General features: G+C 29.3%; 1 protein-coding gene across 11 annotated transcripts in view; it reads right to left on the bottom strand.

Annotated features, from left to right (window-relative positions):
- The window catches only part of LOC136987150 (far upstream element-binding protein 1-like), a 64779-nt gene that overhangs the window by 17967 nt on the left and 19611 nt on the right, over nt 1–27201 (bottom strand). For 8 of the 11 annotated variants that reach the window (XR_010882583.1, XR_010882584.1, XM_067284833.1 and 5 more), the window contains 11 exons: nt 25226–25355; nt 24687–24855; nt 21323–21421; nt 18030–18077; nt 17763–17952; nt 13072–13235; nt 10875–10927; nt 10537–10643; nt 3277–3420; nt 1235–1395; nt 743–1164 (listed from right to left, as the gene is read on the bottom strand). Coding sequence is in view for 9 of the 11 variants with exons in the window: in XM_067284833.1 (XP_067140934.1) it covers nt 745–1164; nt 1235–1395; nt 3277–3420; nt 10537–10643; nt 10875–10927; nt 13072–13235; nt 17763–17952; nt 18030–18077; nt 21323–21421; nt 24687–24855; nt 25226–25355 (1685 nt within the window). In the remaining 2 variants the exon portion in view is untranslated. The remainder of the gene's footprint in view (nt 1–742; nt 1165–1234; nt 1396–3276; nt 3421–10536; nt 10644–10874; nt 10928–13071; nt 13236–17762; nt 17953–18029; nt 18078–21322; nt 21422–24686; nt 24856–25225; nt 25356–27201) is intronic. The other 3 variants (XM_067284836.1, XM_067284837.1, XM_067284835.1) reach the window with 2 other exon arrangements.

The raw sequence follows: 27201 nt of genomic DNA, 5'->3' as shown, positions 1-27201 counted from the left end.
GTTATTCTGTTATTAATCCACAACTAGATCTAGATGGATTTGAAAAATGAAAAAAGCAATTGTTTATTTCTTATTCATTAACAAATCTTGTGCAATCCATGTGCAAAAATATATATTTATTACATTTATCCCTTAACAATTTTCCTGAACTTTATAAAATATTAATAAACTGGAAAAAAAATTAGAAACCGTTTTGTTATGCAATCAAAATTATTAAAATGAAAAAGTTAAATACTGCTTAAATTGAAATTACTCCATCATTTTTTGTACTTTGGAAATTTTTGAGAAAATTTTATGTATGCTTGGAAGAAAATTTGGAGCCTGAAAATATTCTGCACCTGTTTTCAACCATTTTTAAGAGCAAAAAAAATCAAAAAGGCAGCCAAGGTGGAAAATTCAAACCTTTTCTGAACACTAATAAAAACGACTTTCCAAGTCCGTAGGAACCCTGAATATATATATTACTGCACTATTACCAACATATAATAATTTACTGAAACCTGAACGTGAATCATAGGAGAATTTTTGTCTTTCAAAAACTACAGATGATCCAATTTAATCCCCTGAATCTTCACCCAGTTTTTTGTGGCATTTAGGCACTACTTTATATTAAATTATTACTGAATTATGTAAAATTAAACTTTTACTTTTATTAAAGAATATTTTAAAGTAAAATAACTAAATTTGGTTTTATTAATAAATTTATGTAAATTATACAATAATTTTATTTTATATTAGTTACCTTTACTGAGAAGTTCCAGGGTACTGTTGTGCTCCGTAAGCAGCATAACCATATCCAGGGTAGGGATTTTGCTGCTGACCGTATGGATTCTGTTGTTGTGGAGAATAAGATCCGTGAGGCCATTGCGCTGGCGCAGGCGGAGCTGCTCCGGGAGGAAACTGTTGGTTCTGTGCTGGTGCTGGTGTTGGCGCAGGTGCCGGAGCAGGAGCGGGAGGAGCGGGTGCTGGAGCAGGAGTGGGTGCAGGTGCTGCAGGAGCAGGCGGAGCAGGAGCTGGTGTTGGTTGTGGTGCTGGAACTACTTGAGGTTGTTGAGGTGGTTGTCCTTGTACAGGAAGTACTGCTGGTTGTTGAGTAGTTGGTGGTACTGGTGAGGCACCTTGTTGAGGAGGTTGGTACTGTTGTGGAGGTTGATATTGTTGAGGCTAAAAAAGATATAATTTCACTTAGATAAAAATGTTTAAATATTTTTTGCTTAGATTGTAAAATACTTACATGTTGTGCTGCTTGTTGGTTAGCTCTAGCTTGCTGTTCAATCATTTCTGCTTCTCTAAACATTCCTAAAGATCGATAATACTCTGCCCATGCAGCACTATAGTCTGGCTGTGGTGCAGTAACAGTTGTAGCTGTGGTTACAACAGTAGCAGCAGGTGCAGCTAAACAAACGAATACAAATATTACATAATCAACAAATTTTTTCAATATAAAAACCTTTTCATTTCTTAATACTTTAAAATATTGAAAGATACTTTATACTTTTCAGAATCAAAAAACAAAGCAACCATTTCTGGATTACAACATAAAAAACATTTTTTTTTTACACGTTAAACAGTTATTAATTGGAAAACCCAGAACCACTTTAATTTCTATTAAATTTATTTTGAAAAAATTAATTTTACTACTATACTTTCATTTTTCGCTCCCTAATAATTTCAAATAATGAACTATTGTTATTAACAAGTTTATACCAAAATTCCTGTCCCTTCATCTGATTTATATTGAAAATTTAAATTTTGGTAAATCTAATAATAAATGACTTATTTAAAACATAAAAAAAAAAGTAAGTGTTTAGATAATAAAATAATTACAAAAATCCAAAACTAAATGAAACATTTTCAATTAAAATAAACACTGAAATCTAAATATAAGTACAACATAGATCATAAATTACCTTCGTGGAATCAAAACTTAAAATAATAAGCAACATATAATGACATATCTGGAGCGTCACACACATTTCACAATTCATTTAAACAAAAAACAATAACTAATGATGAAATTAGTATTAGTTTTGTAAACATGTAATTACAAAAAACAAATTATCTCTTATAAAGAATTTTTTATAATTGTAAACAACCTATTGAAATAATCAAAAACACAACAGTTAGTTCACAAGATCTACCTGACATTTTGCAAAATCCAGCATTTTCTGCTCTCTCTTTTCAAAACTAATTATAATCATTAAAATAACAATAACTGAAGGGCACACTTCATACTTTGAATGTTTGTTTTATATTTTTCAAATTTCTCATTATTTTCTTAAAATTCTGAACAAACAGATGAGTTCTTTTTTTGGGGGATAAAATAAAACAATGTTGTAACAGGATAATTCAAATGATTAAAATTACAAATAAAAATGCAGATGACATTGTAGGGGATTCACATTTTATATATTCTCCTAACATCAATTGATCCATTCCTTCCTCTCCGATTTCCACTCGGCAAAGTGTATAAATGCTGAATAAAAATCAACCGGCAACTCCTCCTTTAATACTGTTCTTTATTGAACATGAAATCAGAAAAATATATTCTAGGTAAAGAACAAATGCTCTACTAAAGAAATAACACAACTGTAATGAATGTATTTCACAAAGTGATATTTACACCATTCGTGACATATTGATTAAATAACGTTAATAAAATTAAGATTTATAAAAAAGTTAAAAAGAAATGTTTACTTCAAAATTCATGTTACTGATGTGTCAACATTACGTGAGAAGTATGAAAAATCTGCATGACAAATTGTAACGTGATCAAATGTTACAAATTCTGCAACGAAAAATGTTTTTCAAACCTTATTTCAATGTCTGATGATTTAAGATTTATATTAAATTAGATTAATGTCTGATTTATAATTAGTTTTATATCAAAACAGAGCAATACAACTTTAGACATTTCATAAACCATCTAAAATTTCAAAAGTTTAAACAGAACATTTCCCTACCAAAAGTAAAGGAAGAAAATATTTCATTAAACATTTTAAAACAAACAACATTTACATTCATTCACAAGAAAAATTGAAAATCCAGTTAAACAGCAATTTAAATAGCATAAGAAATATCTCTATTATTAATAATAGAGATACAATAAGATTTACAAACTTATCTTTAAAAATTAAAAATCTATCAATTAAGGAATTTAAGCTAAATGATTATAAATTCAATTCTATAATTTGGAAGAAAAGATCAAATACGTGGTTTGGATCTCAATTTAAAATGTGCATTATTAGAATCTGCTAATTATCCATATCTTCCTACCTGTTTGATTTGGAGGTTGAACAGGCTGTTGTGGTGGAGGAGGTTGCTGTTGAGGTGGTTGTTGTTGGGGTGGCTGTGCCTGACCATAATACTGTGCATAATATGCTGCCCAAGCAGCAGCATTAGCATCAGCTGCTGCTTTTGCTATAAAACAAGAGAGAGAGACCATTAAAAATGTTTATAAACTTTTTGACTGATTAAATTTTATACATTCTAATTACACAATCAAATTTCATTTGCACAAATTGTAACATTATTGTTTTAACAATATAGGAATTCAATTCAAAAGTATTAAAATCGCACGTCATTCGTTATAATGTGCACAGTAGTGCCTATTTTAGCCTAATAGCTTGTCTCTATTAAACAAAATTTTATGGTCATGCTGCCAATTCCACCTATTATCAAGCAACTACATAGATTTATCTGAACTTTGAAAGAAACCAGCCTTGTTAGGAAGAAGTTTTTTCTAAATGATGCAAGAATTTCACACAAAAATAAACTGAAAAACTTTATTGAATTAAAAATTTCTCAAGCAGTGGATTTAGCATAATCTGTATTACACAATATTTTTAAAGTATGAAGAATTTATTTAAATCGAAGGTTTTTCCATTTCTACAAAAAGGGAAAAATAAGTTTAGCAAATAAATAATTCAAAATACTATGTTATAGACTATATTATTAAATTCAGACTGTTTTTGACTCTAATCAATCTTTTAAAATTCTCTTGTTACTTCAACTAAGATTAAATAAAAACTACATTAGATATAGATTATACAATAAAGAACATTTAAGGTTAATATGCATCCATTTAATGATCGGAAACAACTAACTATTTATCCCTATATCCCATTTAGTTCTAAATTATCAAATCTCAATTAGAATTTGAAAAGAAAAAAAATATTAAATATAAAATGTGTGTTGATAAATTATAGCATTTTATATAGTAAAAAACAATATTTGCAAATAACAACTTTAACCAGTTATAATTTTTAAATGTAATAGCTTTAGACACTAACGTGGGTGTGAAATTATTTTATAATAAAAATTTAAATTTTTAATTAAAAATCTATTTCTAATTTCTCTATTATAAGTTCATTTTGTTGAACTTACCGATTTCACTAAATTTTTTATGAAATTTAAGAAATAAAAAATTAATTTAGTTATTAAATAAGGTAAAACTTTTATTCTTTTTAAAAATGTACAGTAACTTAATTGCTCTTTTTTTTTTTTTGCTAATATTCAAAATTTATATAAACATTTAGCTGCTTTATATAATTTCTTCAATCCTGTTAGCTATTAAATGTAAAGCATAGTACAATATTAACAGGTTGTGTACCACAGTAAGCCAGCTGGTGGATTTTTTTTTTTTGAAACATTTTTTCGAAAATTGTTAGGAACTGCTGTAAATGGAAATAAAGTTGTACTTTCGAAAAATATTTATTAAATATAAATTTCTAATACCCGCAGCTGTTTTTCGGTACCGCAATTTCAAAACAAAAATTGTAACTATATTACCCACAAATTAAAAAACTAGATAAAGCCAGTGTTAGCTAAAAAACAAAAACAAGACATGCAATGTTAGTTCGGGTAGTCAAAGCCGAGGGACAGAACTCGATGTAATAACGGCAAAAAATACAATTCGCTACAAAAATCGTACTCGAAAATTATTAACAAAAGGAATAAAATTTTAAAATATTTATTTTTAATCACGAGATAAATGAATCAAAACTTTCATAACTGATACAATACAGGAATAAAAGAATGAAAGTACTAAAGTTTTGAAAACATAATTTTAGTACGTTTTTAGTTAAATACTAACATTTTTGATATGAATATAACTAAAAACTTCTAGTTATTTTATTACCATATGAAAGTTTTATTAGATCACAATATCATTTCTATTTTGTCTATTATACAATCTTAATGCAGTATGTTCACATGACATCAAAGTCACATGACTGAGAACAGCTATGTTCTAAGAGAGGGAGGAATGAAAAGTGACAGAGATTGACACTGTAATAATGCAAAATTCTTGTTGAGCACATAATTTGTATTAATCACAGCATGAAAATGCTGCTTAGAGAAAATGGAAAAACTTTCCATTTATCTCTGAACAAAATGCTGCCTTAGTGAATGCCTAGTAAAAATTAAATGGAAAAACTAAGCTTAAGCTAAATATGTATTTATTCATCTCATTTGGAAGAAACATGTTCTGAGAAGGGCCATTGAGAAGAAAAGGGCTGAGGATTTTCCTTGGGCCCGGAGAAAACTTTGGGACCGGGGCCGTGCGGTAGATTTTCTCGGCATGATGCAAACAGGATGCAAGTCTTCGAAATGCTGCCCCTTAAATGCTGCTTATGTCACCTGATGCAGCTGCCTCTCTATCATAGCATGGCATGGTCCTGTTGGGGACTTATAGTTATTAATACCCTCCTACTAATTATTATTATTATTAGTACTAATAAAAAACTGTTTAAAAGCATATTTTATTAATAAAAAAAATTCTACATATTTCATTTGTTCAAAAAGAAGAAAAAAAGTCAGACCTGCTAAATGAGAAAAGAGATTCTCTCTACCCATACAAACAGTCAATGGCCCTAGTTTTACATATCAGAATTTTACTGAAACCATCAGAAGTGCCAACAAGTTTTAGGTTCCCAGATAATAAGGATTCAAAAGAAAATCATAATATAGCACAAGATCATCCACTACTGAAATACCCAAGATTCAACATGAATTACAAAATGAAAACTTGCAGCATAAACATAATTATTTCATGCATTTATTTGATCAATGTAAATATCACAGTATGCTATTAAACGGAACTGTATATATTGTAAATATAATGAATTAATCTCTAACTTAGTGAAATCTTGATTATCCAAAGTTATATACTGTTTAACCAGACAAATAGATACTTTCCTTTTAACAGTTAAAACTATTTTTAATTCATTTTTATGCATCAATTATGCTTTCAGGGTTTAAGCTGTCACTAGTTTTTCACTAAAATGCCAGAAGAATTTAGAAATAACTTTCTTAGCAGATTTCACTAAAAAACTAGTTTTTCAAGTGGTTAAAGCATATTTTAAAGCATATCACTAGTTAAAGCATCTTAAAAACTAACGTTTTTAAAATGCTTTAATTAACTAGTGATGGGACAATACAAAAATTTCTCCCTATTCCAATTCTTTTGAATACTTGTTTAAATTTACTTTAATTTTAAAAAAAATTAATGATTTACATTACAAGCATGATACATACATTAATAAATAAACATCAAGCTTAAGAATAGAAAGTAATTGGGAAATCCAGAATTGATCTTTTGAATCCCAATAATTCTCCATTTATACGTAGATAAGCACGATTTTATTTTGTAATAGAAAATAAATCTGTAATCTTATTACAGATAAACTTAATATTGCAACACTACTTCCAAACAAATTACAGCTAATTCCCTTTTACTCAAAAAAAAATCCCATTGTATCATCTTTAAAAACTGTTTCGTCGGCTGACGTGACAACTGGGGTAGGGGGAAGATAATGAGATGATGCATTTCTTTTTAATGCTTCTCAAAATCAGCATACTTCTTAAATGCTGTAATTCGATCATATTTAACATTAAATAAGGTACGGAAAATCATGCAACAAGCCAAACAAATATCATCATCATCATGAATTAACCAAGTTTTGAATTCATTCGCCTAAGCAAGGTTTCTCTAAATGTACAATTTCTTGTACTTATTTGAGGAAAAGAAGAATCAAACGAATGCCTAAACTGATTCATTTTGAAAAATCGATTTTTAAAACCCAAAATGGCAGTAAATTTAGCACAAACAATTATTTTTACTTAGAATCATGTAAAAAGCATTCGAAAATTTAACACATTACAGCATCATTTTTGAATCATAACAAAAACTTTAATAGTTAGTTATAATGGGAAGGTCATTTTATCATTAAAAAACACTTCTGTATAGGCTGAAACTAATTTAGTTGAACACCTTAAATACTTTTTTCAGCAACACTTTAATTTCTATAAAAGAATGTTTTTCAACCCTTTTCACAGGTCTGCATCAGGTTTCACAAAAAGATTTGAACTGTCTTCTTAAACAGTGTGATTCTTCTTGTTAAACCTGAATGTGAAAAGGGTCCAAAATGCTTGTTTTAAAAAAACAAAGTGTTGCCAAAAAAGTATTAAACGTGTGGTTCATGCATTTTATTATTATAAACAAACATAAAATTATTTTTAATATTTAGTATATATTTTTACAATTAAAATATAATTGACAAGACTATGTCTCATCTCTAAAATCATGCTGCTGTCAATGGCTGCACACTTAGAGGTATGAAAGTGTACATATCCAAATTGCAATTTGGCACAGAGTATTTGGTGCCCAAATCATGCACACACAAAATAAACCACACTTGTAGGTAGTCAGGGGACCAAGAATTGGGTCAAAATAAAATACAGCATGCTGAGACTGTTTCTACAAACAAGCACAAGTGCGAGATTTGCACATGCGTTGCTCACGCTCTCCGAGACATAGTCTCGACCCAAGAATAGCTTTGCCATTTTACTTGTTTTGTTTATAAACGTATATATTTTTGTTGACTGCTGGCATTGATTTAAAATTGCCAGCCAAACCAACCCAATATTGGGCAACTGTAACGTCATCCTATCTCTCCTAAAATGGAACAGTTAGTACTGACTAAGAGCAATCTCTCATCACTACTCAAACATCCACCTTGACAGACATCACCTCATGTATGGGGTGTCACGTATTCTCTGCTTTGTAGACACAGAAATTTCCAACAAACAAATACTTAATAGTTAATATTGTAATTTTAAAAACAATTTCTAATGGAGTGGGACTTGTTTAAAAGATTTTCTGCCGTCAGACGTAAGGCTGTCGTTGGCTAAAATTTATAAAATGACAGTTGTAAATGACTTCTCAGATTACCCTCACATATGAACAGTTATTGAATTTGTTTTTTCAAACCCAGTGCACACTGTTGAGTGTAAAAAAGTTTCAGTGAGATGACATTAACAAAAACTCCAATTGGAAACTGTCTTCGTGTAACAAATGTCAGAAACTTGTTAAATATCTCCATAAATAGTCCAAGATAGGAATTTGATTTTCATTCAGCATTCATTGCCTGGTGTTAATCAAAACCAAGAAGAATTGTTCAATAATGCATGATACTTGTGGGCTGTAGAAATAAATTTATGGTTATATCGGTAGCACAGTACACTGTAATAATGCACAGTATCTATGAGAATAAACAAATGTTTAGACAATGATGTGTTGTGTATAGTTCTGGGCAACATCATGGTTGAGAAATGTTAACTAGTTCGTAAAATTTTGCTACAATTTTTTTTTTAGTAAAATTAGCTAAGATGCTACAGAAAAACTTTTCCCAGCTTAAACACTGTGCTTTAATATAACTTCATCTATAAAACTGTAAATAGAAACTACACTATTATAGATTTGTATTAATGTAAATGTTACTTTATTCATTATAAAAAGATATTTTCACTAATTAAAAAAAACCAATCATGATTTTATGTTACTTTTGCATTATCATCTTTGATTGAAGTTTATATAAGTTCTTTTTTTTTTAACTCAGATATTTCAGAAATGAATGAATACTACTACTAAAAACTTCTGTAAGTATGCGTTCTTGTTTTCTTTGAATAATTGTTTGTGCTGCTTAAAATTTTGCTCATTCTTTTGCAATATTTCATTATCTTGCCACTTATGAAATCAACTAAAGCAGAAAATTCACAAAAGAATAAGTCTCCATGCTTTTATTACATCAAAAAACCAATGTTAGTTTCACCAAGTTACATCATTTGTATAATCTCAAACTCATTACTGGATGTTAAATAAATGCTATAAGGATCAACATTTCAAAATCAGAAAATTCTTACTAAGTAATTCATTGCTAACATTATCAAATCATAATAAACTTTATTTTAAATGCAAAATAATGATTACTTGAATGAATAGATAGATACTTTAATTTTCAAACAGTGTTCATTTGTTATATTTGAAATCATTTAATATAATAATCAATTAATCAATAATATAATAATCCATTGAGTTCTGAAAGAACAGTCCTCTTTAATACCATCACTAGAATACAAAATTTGAAACTCAATCATTAGAAAATGAAATAAACTTCAAACACAATCATATTAAGATTATAATCACCATCTAAATCTAAAAAGCAATCTATATGTTAACTATTGAAAACTTTCATAAACTTATCTCTATAGAATTTGTAAGATAAAGTAAGACGAAGAAGAGGTTAATTTTTTTTTTTTTACTTTCAAAAACCTAAATCTCAACTCACTTCTAAAAGAACAACCAATACAAAATTTTCTGAAATTTCATCTCAATGCTTAAATGATCTGTCAGAAACTGACAGATTTACAATATGACTTATTAACCATTTACAATATGACTTATTAAACAACTTAAAATAAATTAAATAGATGTTATACAAGTTTCCAAAATTTACTTTTTTGTTTTCTATGCTTTTTAGAGCATTCTTCTTCAAATAAATAACAACAAAAACAATACTTAAAATTCATCAACTTAAGTAAAACTTTAAATATTTCAAATTCAAAAATTATTTCAATCTTAAGTTACTGTAGATTGTATACTTGGACATATTTCTGACTCATCTCTTAGGCTCTAATTAATAATAATAAGCCATAGTAAACTTGAAATCCTGCAACAATTTGGGATATCTATACAGTAAATCTCCACCATATGAAACAAAAGCCTATTATTATTATTCATACCGTTATACTTGTATATTGTATATATATAACAACATTGTTTAAAATCAATGACAGATTAATATCAAGATAATGTTTATCTTTCCTCCAAAGAGAAATGAAAATTTTGTGATAATTTAGCCATTTAGCTTCTATTTTTTGAAATCTCCCTTGTGCATGAAAATAAGAAATGTGTTTAACATATCAGTGAAAGATGTTTAAATGTGCCTAATTTCTTTTTTCTTAAAAATACATTGAAGAAAAAAAAATATAAGAAATAATTAAAGGTAAACAAAATGAATAAATTCTCTCTTCTTTAACACTAATTCGTGATTTTTGCTACATAGTTAACATTTAATATCAGATTACAGAAATTTTTTCTGTAAAAAAAAATAATGGCCTTCTTGTAATAGTTCATTCTTTTTGTCCTGTACTTTTTTAACAGTATATAAAATTTAGTAAACATTCTATACATACTTGGATCATTAGGTGCAGCTGTTTGATTCTGCCAATGCTGGTATGCATTACCCCATCCTTGAGGGGCATAAGGTTGTGCAGGTGGTGGTGGTTGTTGATTATATCCACTATAAAAGTAAAAATTGCTTTTAATAAATTGATCTGACTACAGTAATTATAGAAACAAACAACACTCTGCATTATTATATAACTAAAACAATTAAGATAATTCTAATCTAAAAATTAGGAGTTCTTTAAGAAATTATAAGTTCTTGAAATTAAAAGTTTACTTTAGACTTACGGGCGCAATTTTTCTTTATATAAAAAAAATTCCCAAATTAAAAAATCCGATAACTTACTATGGCTGTGGATACTGTGTTGGATAAGGTGGAGGTCCATTCTGGGCAGGAGGCTAAAGAGAAATTAGAATTCTTGTAAGATTTTAAAAATATGGAGTAATTTAGAAGTAGATATTCATTATTATTAAAAGCATTTCATATTCCAAATGTAAAAATATAATTAAAGCAAATATTCATAGAGATTTAAATAATACTTCATATTAAACAGCTATTATAAAATACAGAAGAAGGCCGCGACTCCACTAGCCGTGAAAGGGCCGTAAAATCCCTTGCCGTAAAAGCTTTTAATCACGTGACCATGATATTTTACGCCCGAGCAGGTCGTAAAACCAACGTAAAAGCGAGTTGAGCAGTGTTCAAATTTCGAAGTGAATACGACCGTAAACCGGTACCATCCACCAATCAGAAGTCAGTAAAATCTAGGTCATCGTGACACGGTGCAAAAATGGCGGAAAACGAGCTTTTGTGTACGTTCTGTCGTGGTTACTCTAGAAGATCTGGAAAGATTTATCAAAAACATCCGAAAGTATTCATGTATCTACGACAAGGGGTATCCCGATTATAATAATGGATGCCTAAAACACGCGCGATATGAACGGCCAAAGGAAAATCCTTCAATTTAGAGGAGTATATAATAAAAAAGCTAAGTTTATAAATGCTGTATATTATCTTAATAATATAATTATAAAAGTCAATATATGAAAGTAAAGATATTACTTTTACTATATTTGTAATTATAGTATAGAGAAAACTCGTAGAATATAATTACAGTATTGTCTTTATATCGATATATCACGTATACACCGTAATAGTACTGTCGCCGTAAAAAGCTTCGCTAGCCGGACCTCCACCGCAATCCGAGCGCAAACGCAAATAGGTCACGTGATTAAAAGCTTTTACGGCAAGGGGTTTTACGGCTAGTGGAGTCGCGGCCGAACTCTGATTAGCCAAATGTCCAATTATCCAAACCACCACTTGCCCTCCTTTCTTTTTCTCATGGATATCACACTGCAATTCCTCTTATGCCATGCAACTGCGTGATAGATGATGCATATTTGCTGTGACAGATCCAAATTATCTAATCACACGTTGATGAATAAATACGTACAGTACATGTATATATAATACTACGCTGTTACTCTGCGATTTCATTCTTTACATGTTAATCCATTTATCTCAATTATCAATTTTGCAAATTACCCGCAGAATAAATCAATTTGCATAATCAAAGTTCTACTGTATTTTTGTTATAATAATTAATGTATAAATTCTATAAGGCTTGAAACAAATCCAGAAAGTAAAAAATGAATATAAAAATTTTATAGAATGCCATTTCTTCTTATCATGGTTCTTTGCATAGGGTGTCCCACTTAAACTTGGCCCAACGAAATTCATGAAACATTAGTGATATAAATTGTATAGAGAATTTTTATTAAACATTAGTAATGTATTAACATTAATACATTTAAAATATACAAGAAAATTTTTTAAAATTTTTACAAGAAATTTAACAAAGAGAACACAGGGCTTCTTAATCCTATATCTTTTTCAAAGGATGAAGGAACAAACAGTCTTATGGCTCTACTATAAGACTGTTTGTTATACATATACATTTACAATCCAATAAATAAATTTTTTTCAAACAACTAAAATTTGTGCAAATTTTTAGGATATACAATCTTACTTGAATATAAGAATAGTTTACTAACAAGTAAGGTGTATTATTGTCCTTTGTATGAAATTTTGACTGTTAAAAATCAGGATAAGAAGAGACTTTGTATCAGCATTTAACTGATGATAACCTTTTTTTAAAATTCAGTCAATGGAATTTTTATGGAATTTTAAAAAATTTATAATTCTCACTCCAAAATATTTGTAATGTCGGCTAAAGAATAATTCTGATTACTCATTGAAAAACATTTTTATGTTAGTTAATTGATTTTAAATAAAACCATTTAAGTACGAAACCATAAAATCACAATTCCGAGGGATGATTGCATCCCTAATTAAATTTTTCCCATTAATAAATGTTCTCCTCATTTTTAAACACTGCGACGTATGTATGAAGCACCAAAAAGAATCAGAGATAACACACTTAAAGGATGTTCCGATAAATTTAAAATTTCATTATAAATTTAACTAAATATTAAATTACTACTACAAAAAACTTAGACTAAATATAAATGCAAATACTTACACCAACTGCACCAATCCTTTCACTTATTAACTGTTGAGCATGCTCAATTTGTTGCGGATTACCTCTAATTATGAATATTTTTTCATGAGGGGTTGGAGGTGGTGCCCTCGATAATTCTACATGTGCACCTGTTTGTTGGTTTATACTCCTAATAGTTTCTCCTCCTAAACAAAAGTATTTTTATAAACTTTACGTGACGAAAATATTTACAAATTTCAATAATTTTTATACATTACACAATTTGAAACTAATTTTTTTTTTCAAAATTGAATAAATTGTTTAATTATGTAAACAGTAATATTAAATTTTAATAAACAATTACTATTTAGGTAATTTTCATCCATTTGATATTCTCTATTCATTACTGAAAATAAACAAAATCATCAAGGGAGTAAAATATTACACAACAAAAATAAGAGCATTTAAAAATATAAACATTTATATTTTTTTAAAATGCTCTAAGAGCATAATTTTATGACAGTTCGAAATTATTACAAATTTAAATTTCAAAACATTACTGTTGCAGTGTATAAATTATTACCAAACGATTCTACTTTCTTTTGTACACACAATTTAGACCCTAATTAAATATACCGTAATTTTGTATGGTTATCTGTATTTAAAAGTCGAGTTACACAATAAAACAGGTTATATAGAGATTTTATAATGCAATTACAAACTCATCAAAAGTGCTTTCCTTTGTCTGACAGACTCGTTCATAGTATTGAAAGTCAACATCCTTTGCAATTGAATTTAGGTTTTATATCTAATATTTTAAACTTTGTTGACTCTTCTGAGCTAACACCTCTTAGCTTTTTTGTTTTTTTTTTTGTAGCTTTAGCTCAAGAGATTGTTTGTCACGTGTATAGTCTGTTGTTATCAGCAGTCTTAGCAAGATGTAGTTTTGTAATCTTTCTTCTTTTTTGTTATCATTAAAAGTTGTTCATTGTTATTATTAAATCTAAAACAACCAGAGAATTCTTTACACAGCCCATAACATTCTATTCTACTAGCATCTGCTCAAGACGATTTTTTTTTCTTGATGCATTCGTGGTATCCACAGAGACGCCTTCTGCTAAGTATCACTAGCTTGCCGCTGAACCTTGAAACAATCTGATGAAAAGTTCAAACTCGAACTGAATTTGGCATTCTTCCATTGGTCAAGAACCAACAGAATTGTATAATGATCGCATTTTGTTTCTAATGCAAGTGCTCGATTGTCTCATCTCGTATAAATGTAAAATGGAATATATTAGACATAGGCAATAGATAAATACCTATTTTATATATTCCATCCTTAACTCAATTTCATTCTATCAAGCTTATGAGCTTATGACAGATACTATTCTTGACTTAAAGGATAAATAGCTAACCTCATTACCTCTCAATATTCCATTTATTTATCTTTGCCTATTTTAAAATTACTTCCACAATGAATTTAACAGAAAAATGTCATTTTAATGCTTGAGATAAAATGTTCTAAACTGCATATCACATGTTTTCAACAAATGCTCCAGAGACCGAGTGTCTGATGAGTCATGCAAAGGTTTAATTTCTATTCTAGTAATTTTCTTTCAAGTATAAACTGTCATACAAAATTACAGTATTTTTTTTTTACATTATTATTATTAAAAATTCACTCCCTTAATTACTTTTTTTAAAAATTATCAACAGTAATACAAAGATTACTATTCTAAAACAATTTTTTCAATTTTTAAAAAATATATTTTTCTTTAGATGAACCATAATCATAATTATAGATTAAATACAATTTAATATGTCAACTTATCATAAATTTCACTCTAATCTTATCAGATTATTAATACCATTTTTCTTTACACGTTTCAACAGAAATCAAACATTTCGGATGAAAAAAGTTAAAATTCAATAAAAACATTTAAATTTCTATAAATATAGTAAAGTTAAATTATATTATAATTTAACTTACGTTCAGTATTTAATATATTTGTAATGTGTAATTTTTGGTAACTAAATGTCTAAATACACATTAATTTGCAGTTGACATCTAAAATTTTTAATTGCTGAAATTTCATTGGACAATTCAAATTATTACAAATATAAAATACAAGGTATGTATAATTTTTCACAAAAATTTAAAAACATTTTTAATAGAAAAACATGCATGCAAGCACAAAAATCATTAACAGTAAGACATGTCACTGTTTTCCTTGCAAGTTCTGTATTTGCTCCATCTGTCACATCGCATACATCGAAAACAGTATATTTAACTTCTTGCAAGATATATTATTATAATGAACGCGCAAATTTAACAATTATTGGATTTTTATCTTTTAATTCGTCCGAAATACTAAGCATTAGACAAATATCAGTTTTTAATCTTTTAAAAGAAGAAAAACCCGATGAATACGAAAGCATGTGCAAGGAACGCCTCAATTAAGATTTCAGAATTCCAATAAACGCTAATTATGCTCTCTACAAACAAGATGAACTTCACATTCTAGAAATATATGCTTTCTTCTAATATCAGATGTGCCAAAATCAGTAAACACTTTTCTAAAGTTTTCAATATCATCAATCAAACCTTCAATAATTAGAATAATTCATTATTTCATTTTTTCCAATCTTTTAAAACATATACAGGTTCCATACAGGTAATTCCATCTGATTCCCTGACAAATTATGACATTATTCCCTGACTTATTAATGTCTCTGCATCTGCCCTTTCCATTATGTAATATTCAGCCAAGTCTATTTAAGCCCATTTTGTACACAATTACATAAATTTTTTATTCACTTACAAAAAACGAAAAACTTCCTGTAAAATCGATTACATAATAAACTAAATCATGTAAAAATGTCATAATTTAAATTAATTCATAAATTTCATTTAAATAAGAAAAAAAACTTGCACCATAAAATCACATTTTCTTAAAAGCGAGGAGACTGTAAATTCAAAATAATTTAAACAAAAGAAATTGCACACACTGTGAGAGGGAGAAATTGCTTATCACATGATATTTTTTGTCCAGCATGGACCCATTGTAGGTCATTACATTTCTTCCCATCTCACCCTGAAACTTAGGAGTGGTGGAGTTTTTGGAAGATAAGTGGGTTGTTGTTGATGGTGTTTTTGAAAACCCAACTTCAACTCCATAAAATTTTGGTATACTTCCGAAATCCCACAGGCCATCTTAAGATGGGAATTTACAGTTAGAGAAAAGACACATAACAAATAAAAATCCTGTCAATTTTGATAGATTGATGATATCCATGTACTCTATGTGGCCAGCAGCAATGAATAAAAATACATAAATTGAATGAGGTCCCCCAGGCAGTCCAAAATGTCCCATACAAAATATCGTTAAGAGCCAACTGAGAGTTCTTTGCTTCCCCCCACAGCATCAACTGATTACAATGAGTTAATCAAATGTCACACAGGTAAAAAAATTGTGTACGGAACACAATCACAGTTGTTTAAGGTGTGAATGTGTTCGTGTTATTAGAGAAAGGATAAAATGTAAATTAATAAAGTCTTCATGGTTAACACATTCCAAGTCAATATCCATCAGTTCAGGCAGTGACACACTCGAAGTATTTGTGTCAGAGTTGACGCACTAGGTTTTCTTATGCTCTCTCTACAATCTGCATCATTCGGCATTAATCATTTTGGGCTATTCTGATTCCTTTTATTTCTTCTTTCCAATGATATACATTTCTGGTTCATATTTCCTTTGCAATTTCTTCGACATTATGAATATTTCCTTCAGCTCACACTTTTATTGGCTTAACTTTACAAATTCTATTTTATTGATTATTATTGCTAAATAATATTGTAGATCCTGTCATTCTGAACAAATCAACACCAATTTCAATGTCATATCTCTTTGCAATCCCAAGTTTCACTGCCCAAACACTATACCACATTACCACTATAACACTATACCCAAACACTATACTAACCATTTTCAACGTTCACACACAACTGCTGCCCCTCCCCACAGAGCTCCACACCTACATTACCCACCATTTCAAATGCAGATGTAAACCTTCGATCCAAGTGTTAAAATTTAAATTGTTAGATTATCATTTATAGTTTACGCGATATAAGCAGAACAAATCTTGCCATTCTTTTGGTCACTTTAGTTTACATATACCTCCCTATACCAAACCAAATTTAAAGATGTGTTCGGATCAAAAAGGAGCAAGAACAACAGACAAATTCCACAGTATTTGTGGATTACCTGACCTTTTCTGCTAAAAAACTTTTTCCTTAACTATCCAGGTCTGTATGGACCCAATACATAGGAAAATATTAAAAATTAAAACTGACTAATTCTTTATTTTGTTTTAAAAACAAGGAAAGCACAAAAACTGTTGAACTGTACAGTATACATTCTAAATCATTTTATGATATTTCTGAGCAATAGAAAACATCAGAATCCATAATTCTTCTGTTGTAATAGAAAATTCTTATCAAAAAATTCTTTGGCACTATATGAAGCTGCATAATAATCATTTGAAGAGGTAAAAAGATGACAATGAAAGTAAAAATTATCTTAACGTTATAAAAATATCAAAATATTAATTTATTTATTAAATATATCTATTTTCAAAATTCTTAGTGTTACTATTCTTAAACTATGGTAATAATCTTAACTTCATATTAAAACACTATTTTTTATAATAATTCATAAAACTAAATTAGCTACCTTTCCCAATAACAAGCCCACATTTATTAGCTGGAACACTGTATTGAACCTCTTGACCACTAGCCTCTCCAGTACCAGTACCCCCAGCTCCTCTACCACGACCAGCTCCTGGTCCTGCCGAACCCCCGTAGTCCTGCCTATTGTCTTGAGCTTGGAAACCACGTCCTCTTCCTCTCCCTCTACCTGCACCCTGAGATGACTTAATACATTTAGTAAAAGTTTATACTATTAAAAATGAATATTTCAAAAATCATAATTAGGCCATACCTCTAATTCCTTTTCAGTTATAAGATCTAATACCATCTGTTTTGCAAACTAAGAGAAGAAAAATAAAAATAGGATTTATTATTATAGTATTCCACTTTATTCAATTCTTTAAAAAACAATTATCAATAATATATAACCTAAGATATTAAAAGACGATATATCTAATCATCACATGACAAAGTTTATATGGCTTTTAAAAGTAATAACATGTTCATAAAAACATTTTACTCAAATATACAAGTATAAATTTAGATATATAATTCCTATAAAACTGTTGAATTTAAAAAAAAAAAAAACATGTTCATCTCTATTTTCAATGCTTCTTAATTTTGAATTATTTTTTCAATAGTGCATTTAACTGCTGAGAAGTAAGTAATCTGAATAACAAAACTTTGAAAAAGTATAAAAGTTCAAATAAGTTTTCAGACAAAACTGTGGAACTTATGAGCTACAGCAGAGAGTCGTTAATCTGAATCAATTGGGGACTGGGGTTGTTCAGATTAGTCATTTGTTCGGATAACCGATTATGTACAAAAAATATATTAACCTGTCCGATGTTCAAATTTTTCTCCGTTGCATGTCGCTTTGTGTTGAATTTTCGTTGATTTTAAGCCTAACGAAAATTTTTAATAATAATAATCGAGGCTATTGTATCGTTAAAAATTATTTCTTTATTCTGTACAAACAAAATAAATATATTGAAGAATATAAAAACATGAAAATTATACTTTAGAAGTAAATCTAGTATCAAAAACGTAGATTCAGCACGACACAGTCCGACTGAAAATCGTTCGGATAACCGGCGATTCGGATTAACGACTCTCTACTGTACAAGACTTATACAAGATTTTACATGATACAAGATTTTTTAAACTGTTGCATTATACAAGATTTTTTAAACTGTTATAAAAAAAAGTAATGTGTTAATGTGATTAATCAATGCCCAATGTTTTTGAAGCAACCTATCATGTATCCACCAGCAATTACAAAAAGTATATATATTTTGGTAAAATAATTTTGGCATAAGAACAGTCTGTTGTAAGCTTCAAAGCAGACAGAGCAAACACGATAATGGTGTCATTAATTAAACCTTAAAATCAGTAAAGTTCATTGAAATACACAAAAAAAAATGAAGCATATATGAATCTCAAAGACAAAGCATTACATTACATATCCAGTCTGGCAGTAGTAGTAGGAAACCATATACGGAAAAATCTGCATTTTTCTTGGAATTTTTACTTTCCCCCTCTTGTCTCAGTTTGTCCAAGTTTCCATAACTCCTCTTCTCTTTGTATGTCCAACAAAACTTGGCTCTCCCCTTAAAACTCATCACTTTATGAATGATAGATACCATAAGTAGAAACAAAAAATACAAGAAATTTTGAAATAAATACAATAAAATAAACTATATAAAATTTAATGAAATCAACAAACATCCACTGAAGCTCAATCCCTCCCTCCCTTCCAGTGTGGATGTCATTTATGGACAGCACCCAACTACTAAAATGTTTGTGGTTGTCAATGATCCATCTTCCATTGCAGCCAGCACTCCACCTAGATTAGTGATAAGTCCAGAGTATTCCCAGGTCTGGGAGCTAAAGGATGTCACTACCAATCGAGCAGACTTTTGGCAATTATGGACAAATGAGGTATCTCTCATGTGGAAATATGCTAGGCTGTCGATTGAATTATTTCAGTTGTGAAGAGTGCAAACATTGCTCTAGAACAGTAATGAGCAAGCTTCTGGATGTAGGTCACAAGGAGTCTGCAAGCTTCTGGCAAGCTATACACATTTTTTCCATAGCGTTGTAAACTTTAAGCCTGCTAGTACCAATATACTCCATAGCCACCAGTACACAATTAAGTACTAAAATAATATAAAGCTAATGATATGCAAACCAGTAATATATAATTTATTGTCATCTTTTTACTGGTCAAGTTCAGTTTGAACATTCTTAGTCAGAAATATCAGCTTAATTAAGATTATGGATACATTCGTAAAGTCGAACAAGTTAAACGAGAATGATGTCATCGTTATTCTTATTTCGTTAGACTTTTCAATGTATTTGTTTATAACTAAATGAATGTTTCTAAAATTGAAGATATGAATGTTGCTAGTGCAACCTTATCTGAAATATTTTTCTTAGATTCGTTCGGGTGGACAGTTATTTCTATCATTTCTCCTTTTAATCCACAATTTAAACACTAGAGTATATTTATAAACATCAATATCGCTAGGTGCCATTTTCTTAACGAAGTAAACTAACTCTTTCCTTCGTGAACTTCGTTAGAGTTTCGTTTGAAACATCTTCGCCGCAGAGCATGTGCACTGAGCGAGACTACTACTTTTTGACCGATTCGTTACTAACGCATTTAACTCGTTTGACTTTATGAACATACCCCATGTAATGGCATGAGACAAAGCAGGAAAAAAAAACTGTGTTAACAAACCCTGGAAACCAGGTATTAAAACAATAGGTTGCAGGTTTCACATGACTACTCTAAGATTTGGGATATAGTTGGATTTAGTTGTCTCATTGCAAAAGTGCAGGGTATTGCACTTATGCAGCTCCAAACCATTAAAGACTGGCTTCTGCATCTTACATGTATAATGAAAGGAGTCAGTTATTTTTTCTTTATTTTGGCAATGTCATCATAGTCTGTAACTACTCATAACTATAGTACTTGCTTTCAGCAACATATGGTCTAATTCAAATGCAAGTGAGCCCACACTAAATGCATTATCTCTACAGGTGCATTGAGGGAGAACTTTTTTACTTATAAAGACTAGTTCAATCAGTTATGTATCTGTGAACTGACCCTTTGGAAACAGACATTTGAAAGGCTTCTCTTCTCTTTATATTACATATGAACCTTAACTGCACCAGTTTCTGATAGATTTTGCTAGTTTATACACTCTCTGCTGTTATATTTGCTATATTTGCATTTTTTGAAATATGAATGATTTTCATTAGTTACTGTTGCTGTCCATTTGCATATATGACTCTGTACTACGTGCTGTGTGTTTTTGCTTTGGTTGTACGTGTTGTATGTATGGTTAAAGTATGTGCCTTTGACTTCATGTATTTTGGTTGTTTCTCCCCCCTCTTAACAAGTATGAATAAATTTTACTGATTTTAAGACTATAATAATGAATGATACATCATATGAATCTAAATATCAATTGCACAAAACTTTAAAAACTTTAGTCATGTGATATTTTCCTTGATTTCTTTAAATGCATACTAAAATGGTAAATTATAAAAAAATGTATATAAATATAATACACGTACTTCACATTTCTGAGCTTCCCCTGTTATTCTCAATGGTTTTTCTCCAACTGTTTGTTGTGGACCATCTTGAATCATTACCATTTTTACCCCAGCCCTTTCCTGTAACAATCAAAAATACATCAATAAGAATTTATAAATTACTTCAGGCTATTGCTACATTAGTTATTTCACTTTTATAGTTTTTAAATAGCAGAATTATAATTCATTATTATGAGTTATATTATGTAATAATTTTGACAGTATGCAATGTTGTTTTGAACATCAGTTTAAAAACTTTGATCAAAAACGGTGGTAGTTTTTTAAAATTATGATAGCCTCTCCTGTAAAAATTTTTTCCTCGTCTTTAGTTAGTAGTTAAATTTTTTAAATTTTAGAGAATTGAAGAATCGCACAAATTTAATACTACAAAATGGATGTTCGCCTTCTTTTTGCCTAGTAATTTTTTTTCCAATTTTCTAATTATATAAAAATGGATTATTTGTTGCATCACTAAGCAAAATTTTCAGCCTACTATTTAAAAATATTTATCATAAACTCATTTTTCATTAAAAAGAATTTTAGTGTTCAATTCCTTGCTTTAAAAAAAATGCAAATTTAATTAATAGAGATATAAATTACTTCTATTTACTTAACATATGATATATATTACACATTAAAAACTAAGACAGTATATAATTAAAAAATTAATAAGAGCTAACTTTTTTATTTATTAGGCATTATTAATATAACTATTTTCAACTCTAGTAATTGACTATTATCAGCATTAAATAATCTAATCTTGAAAGAGCTCTTACAGGTAAAGATGGTGACAAAATTATCATAGCTAATTATTTAAAGTTTCTCAATGTCTACAAAAATCAGATTCCTTTCAACATGGCTGAAGTTAAGATAAATATAAATCGATGAGCAGTAAGTAATATTAATGGTTTTCTCTAATAAATTCTTTTCCAATAACAAATATTACTAAAATATCTGATTTTAAATAATTTCTTTTGAATTTATTGATAAAGAAAATAGTCAGCTTTTGAGCATTTTAAAATATACTTTAATTCCTTTTATAAATTATTTTACAATAAAGACAAAAAAGAAAAAATAAGGTAAATAAAATAAGAATTTTTGTAATTTTAACAAATAATGAACCTAGTAAAGAACAAGTATTTTTCTATATTCTTTATACGCGCACACACAACATTGATATTCTTCTGTAAAAAATTTGTTGCAAAATTATAAACTACTTTTAAAAAATTTTAAATATAAATACTTATTATTTATACATATTAACCAATTGCATGTATAAACTAGGATTATTATTAAAATAACAAAAACATTACTTACTAAGACTCCACTTACCCTCCATCAGATATCACTTTAAATAATTATTTAATAAATATACATAAAAATTATATTTGCAAGTGCACTAAAAAAGCTATTTTAAATAAAAATACAGTATTTAATTAAAAGTTGATACTTAAGTATAAAATACATCTAATAAAAATAATCATTAAAATATGAACTTCTAAATTTTAAATTATTAAACTTTCCACCATTACTGTGTTATTCGCACAGACTAGCAATACTGTCTTGTATCGCTAAATATTTCCTAATGAAGTTTGGATTTAAATCGGCACCTTTGGTTTAAGATAAAAGTTCATATTTATACTTTATCAAATTAATTTGATATTTAATGAAAATATCTAAAACTTGAGAGGAACAAACCTGCAATATAAAAATTTCCCTATCATTAAATAATCTGATAATTTGCATAAAATCAATGCTTATAAAATGCTTGTCATCTTTCATCAACTTACAATTGGATGTTTCTGAACACAAATTATTATATGATGTTGCACTATCTTGAAAACAGATCAATTGGACATTTAAAAAGAGGTCCTGATCTGCTTTATCCAAGGAAAATGCATTAGTATTTTTCCTGTATAAAAGCCATATTGTCATTGTTAATGAATAAACTACAACAGGCTACTTTATCAGGAAACAGTGATTAAACTGAAATCTTGAATAATTAATTTCAAATGTATCAATATAAACTGTAAGCTGACTTCTTCAATAATCAGTTGATTATTCTGATTATTTACATATGAAAATTATTTTTGTAGTTCCAGTTGTAGAATCAAAATTGATATTCAAGATAAACCTTCTATATCAAGCTATGTGTAAATTCTTATGATAAACCACATTTCTTTCATATTTGCTTGAAAATATTCGCCAAAATAATAAATTCTAATCTTGTGCTAACTTACAAAATTAACATTATTACATTTGTATATACATAACTCTAACTTAATATATTTTAGATTGTTTTTCCACTATTTCATCTGAAAGGTCTAAGTTGATTTTCTTATTACTTTAGATATTTACCAATGTATTGGTCCTTGTTAATTTAGTCATCAAGAAATTATAAATATCAAGTCGTCATTTCATAATACACCAATTAAAACTTCTTTGAAATCTCATTTTAATACTAATAAATGAATCATACTTTTCATTTTTCCCATAATTGCACATCAATTTAATAAATGATTAACACATCGGTGTTGCAGTGTTACAAACAGAAATACACACACAATTCGTATTTTGATTGCTGAAAATGCAATATTACGTTTTAAAGCTAGTGATATATACAGAAATGTAATATTACATTTCTAACAGGATAAGCGTTAAACATATAAAACAGTTTTAAAGAATTCCATAAATTACCTTTACTATATTACAAATAATATGTAAAACAAATTTCTGAGTATTATTTATATGGTACCAAAATTTAAGGAATGTTTATATAACATTAACTTTAAAGTTGCTATTTTTATACATAAAGCACACTCAATTAGCTATGAATAGCTAAAGTACATTCATATACACCATGAATTACCTATATTTTAATATAAAATTCAGAAGCCTGATGCAAAAGTAAACAATAGTTATTTTACAATTGTGTTATTTTTAAAATCAGTGTTCATTTGTAAACTTTCTTTTCTCTGTGCAGAAATCTCCACTTTCTCAAAAGCCTCTCAAATCCTGTTTTATCAGGAAACAATATCTTATAAATAAATCTCCTTGAACTTCGCAGAAATTTTAGTCTTTCAACTCATTTTTTCAGGACCAAAGATCTAAAAGTACTAGGTTTTTTTTTAATAAGCTTGTGCTCGTCAATAAAATAGGCATTTGAGAGAGTTCTTATCCTGATATTTTTTTACTATGACAACTTTATCATCTGTTTTATGAATAAAGTTAAGCATTGAAAAGTTAGTTTTAGTTTAGTTATCCGTTCACTTGATAATGCAATATAAAATAATTAAATAATAATATACAACAGGATCTATAAAGTTATCCAATCTATGTAATATACCTGAAGATTACGAATAGTTTCTCCTCCTTTGCCAATGACTAAGCCAACTTTTCCTCCGGGAATCATCATTTCGACCACTGTCTGTCCTTCGGGTGCATATGGCTGTCCTTCAGACGATGCAGCTTGACCACCTCTATTTACTATTTGACCAATTAATTCTTTCACTTTTCTGTAAGAAAAAAACTTCAAATATAAACACGAACCTATTCAATTACATAAAACAGATAAAATTTGTGCCACCTGAAAGCAAATTTTATATTAATATTTAACATTTAGTAATAAATTCACTTAAAAGTTGATTACGTCAGATAACACTGAAAAATTTCGAAATGCAGAGGAAAAGGGTAAACTAAAAAATACTTTGGGAGAAGTAATAAATCATATCAAGTCAATTGATATTTGAAGAAAAAAATGTTTCAGATGATGAAGTGTCATTCATACATCCATTTATGAAAATTATCGTCTAGTCAATCAAAAAAATTTTCTAGAATACAATTACAATCTTAATGTTAAAAAGTTAGTATCTCACAAACACTTACTCTATAGCCTGCTTTGTTCCTGTTAGTGTACAAGGTCTTTCTGGGGCACCACAACTCTCTAGTGCCAATTGAATTTTGCATCCAGATTCTGACTGTATCCTGACTATTTGCTCGCCGCCACGACCGATAACTGGAAGAATTCATTTGTCAATATTTTAAAAATTTTACTGTACTTTTTATTTTCAGATATTTAAACAATGCATGCATTAAATTCAATGAAAAATCGTGTGTATTAAATAAATTTTAAGTAATGAAATATTAAATAGCTATTAGGCTCATCAGCTACAATAAATTACATAGGATAGAATCACCTACATAACATCATTGACATTCCTATTTCTTGACTAAATATGAATATCAATATTGTCATCTTAAAATTTTAATTATTAGTGGGCTGCAATTTTGAAAAAATTGTAGACAAATTCCCATTGTCATCTGTCTGCCCTTCCTTAATCTCAAGAATGTTGTTAGATAAATGAAAATTGAGACCAGATATGGAAAGCTTTGGACCAGCAGGCCCTGATTAACCATATAAGAACTTCCAGCCTAGACCAGTCAAGTGATTTCAATTCAAAAATTTCCCCCAGAACAAAATTGCATAGATAACCGGCATGATATTTATCAGGAAAAGTATGATGTACAGGGGCAAAACACTAATAATTTGAGACCAAGAACATATATTTTAAATTAAATAAGTTAAAAATCGCAACCTGGCAGCATTGTGACAATATCACAATAATTTTTGCTCATTAAAATTTCTTTCAATAATAATTTTAATTAGAATTTCTACACTCACTGGCCAATGAATTAGAAACAGCAGTTTAATATTTTATTGGACCAACTTTAGCTTGAATTATATCATTTACTCAATTTGGCATGGATTCTACAAGGTGCCAAATAGCTTCTAAGTCAAATGCATACCAGGCATTAACTAGACTTTCTTTTAGTTCACGTAGATTTGATGGAAGTGGAACTTTGCTGGAAGATCTGGGCTCTGATGGCCAGGTGACTGGCAATAGTAGCCTTTATACTTAATGAACCACTGCTGAACAATCCTCGTGCAATAGACAGTAGCATTGTCATCAAAGAAAGAGCTGTCACATGTAGGAAAAAAATGTAAAATTGCAAGATGAACTTAATCGGCAACAATGTCCAGGTACTTGTTGGGAGTCACCCACTTCCAGGAGTATCAGCAGACCAGTTCCATTCCAATAGAACATGCCCCATATCATAACACCTCTACCAGAACCTTGAGTTGTGTTAATGAGGCAAACAGGGTCCATTGCTTCACAGGGCTCCCTACAAATCCCTTGTCTACCATCGGTACAGGAAAAGGTGTACCATGATTCATCTGACGACCACATTACTTTTCTCCAGTCCTTAGATATTCAATCATGGCACTCTTAGCACCACTGTAGATGAACTTTCTGGTTCTTTGCAGAAATCAGTGGTTTTTGTATAGACCTGCAACTGTGCATACCAATTCTTTTGTTCCCTGCACATAGTTTGATTACATATGGGATGGGGACAGGATTCATTAAATTCGTCTGTCAATTGCTACAGAGAGGAAGTTCTTTTTACTGCACTAGCCTTTTCAGACATCATCAGTCGCATTCTCGATTAACTGTTTTGGAATTAGTTACTATATATTCCGACGTATAAGACGACTTTTTAACCCAGGAAAATCTTCTCAAAAGTCAGAGGTCATCTTATATGCCAGAATATACGATACTTCTTTTAGACATCGACTGTGGGTTATTTTTCCACCAATTAAACACACAGGATATCTCACCTTCGGAAAAACCAGTCAGCTCTACAGTTCTTGATATCGTGGCTCTAGCAAGACAGGCACCCACAATCAGCCCTTTTTGAAACTCCATAAAGTCCTTCGCTTTTCCCATTTTCATAAACTTAATGACCATGCTGACCAACAGCATTCTTAAATAGAAGCTTATGAACACATGGTAACTCACATG

The sequence above is a fragment of the Centruroides vittatus genome, unplaced genomic scaffold (assembly GCF_030686945.1).
Source record: "Centruroides vittatus isolate TY-2023 unplaced genomic scaffold, ASM3068694v2 scaffold_1478, whole genome shotgun sequence".
Classification (NCBI taxonomy): Eukaryota; Metazoa; Arthropoda; class Arachnida; order Scorpiones; family Buthidae; genus Centruroides; species Centruroides vittatus.
This window is presented reverse-complemented; position numbering and strand designations above follow the sequence as displayed.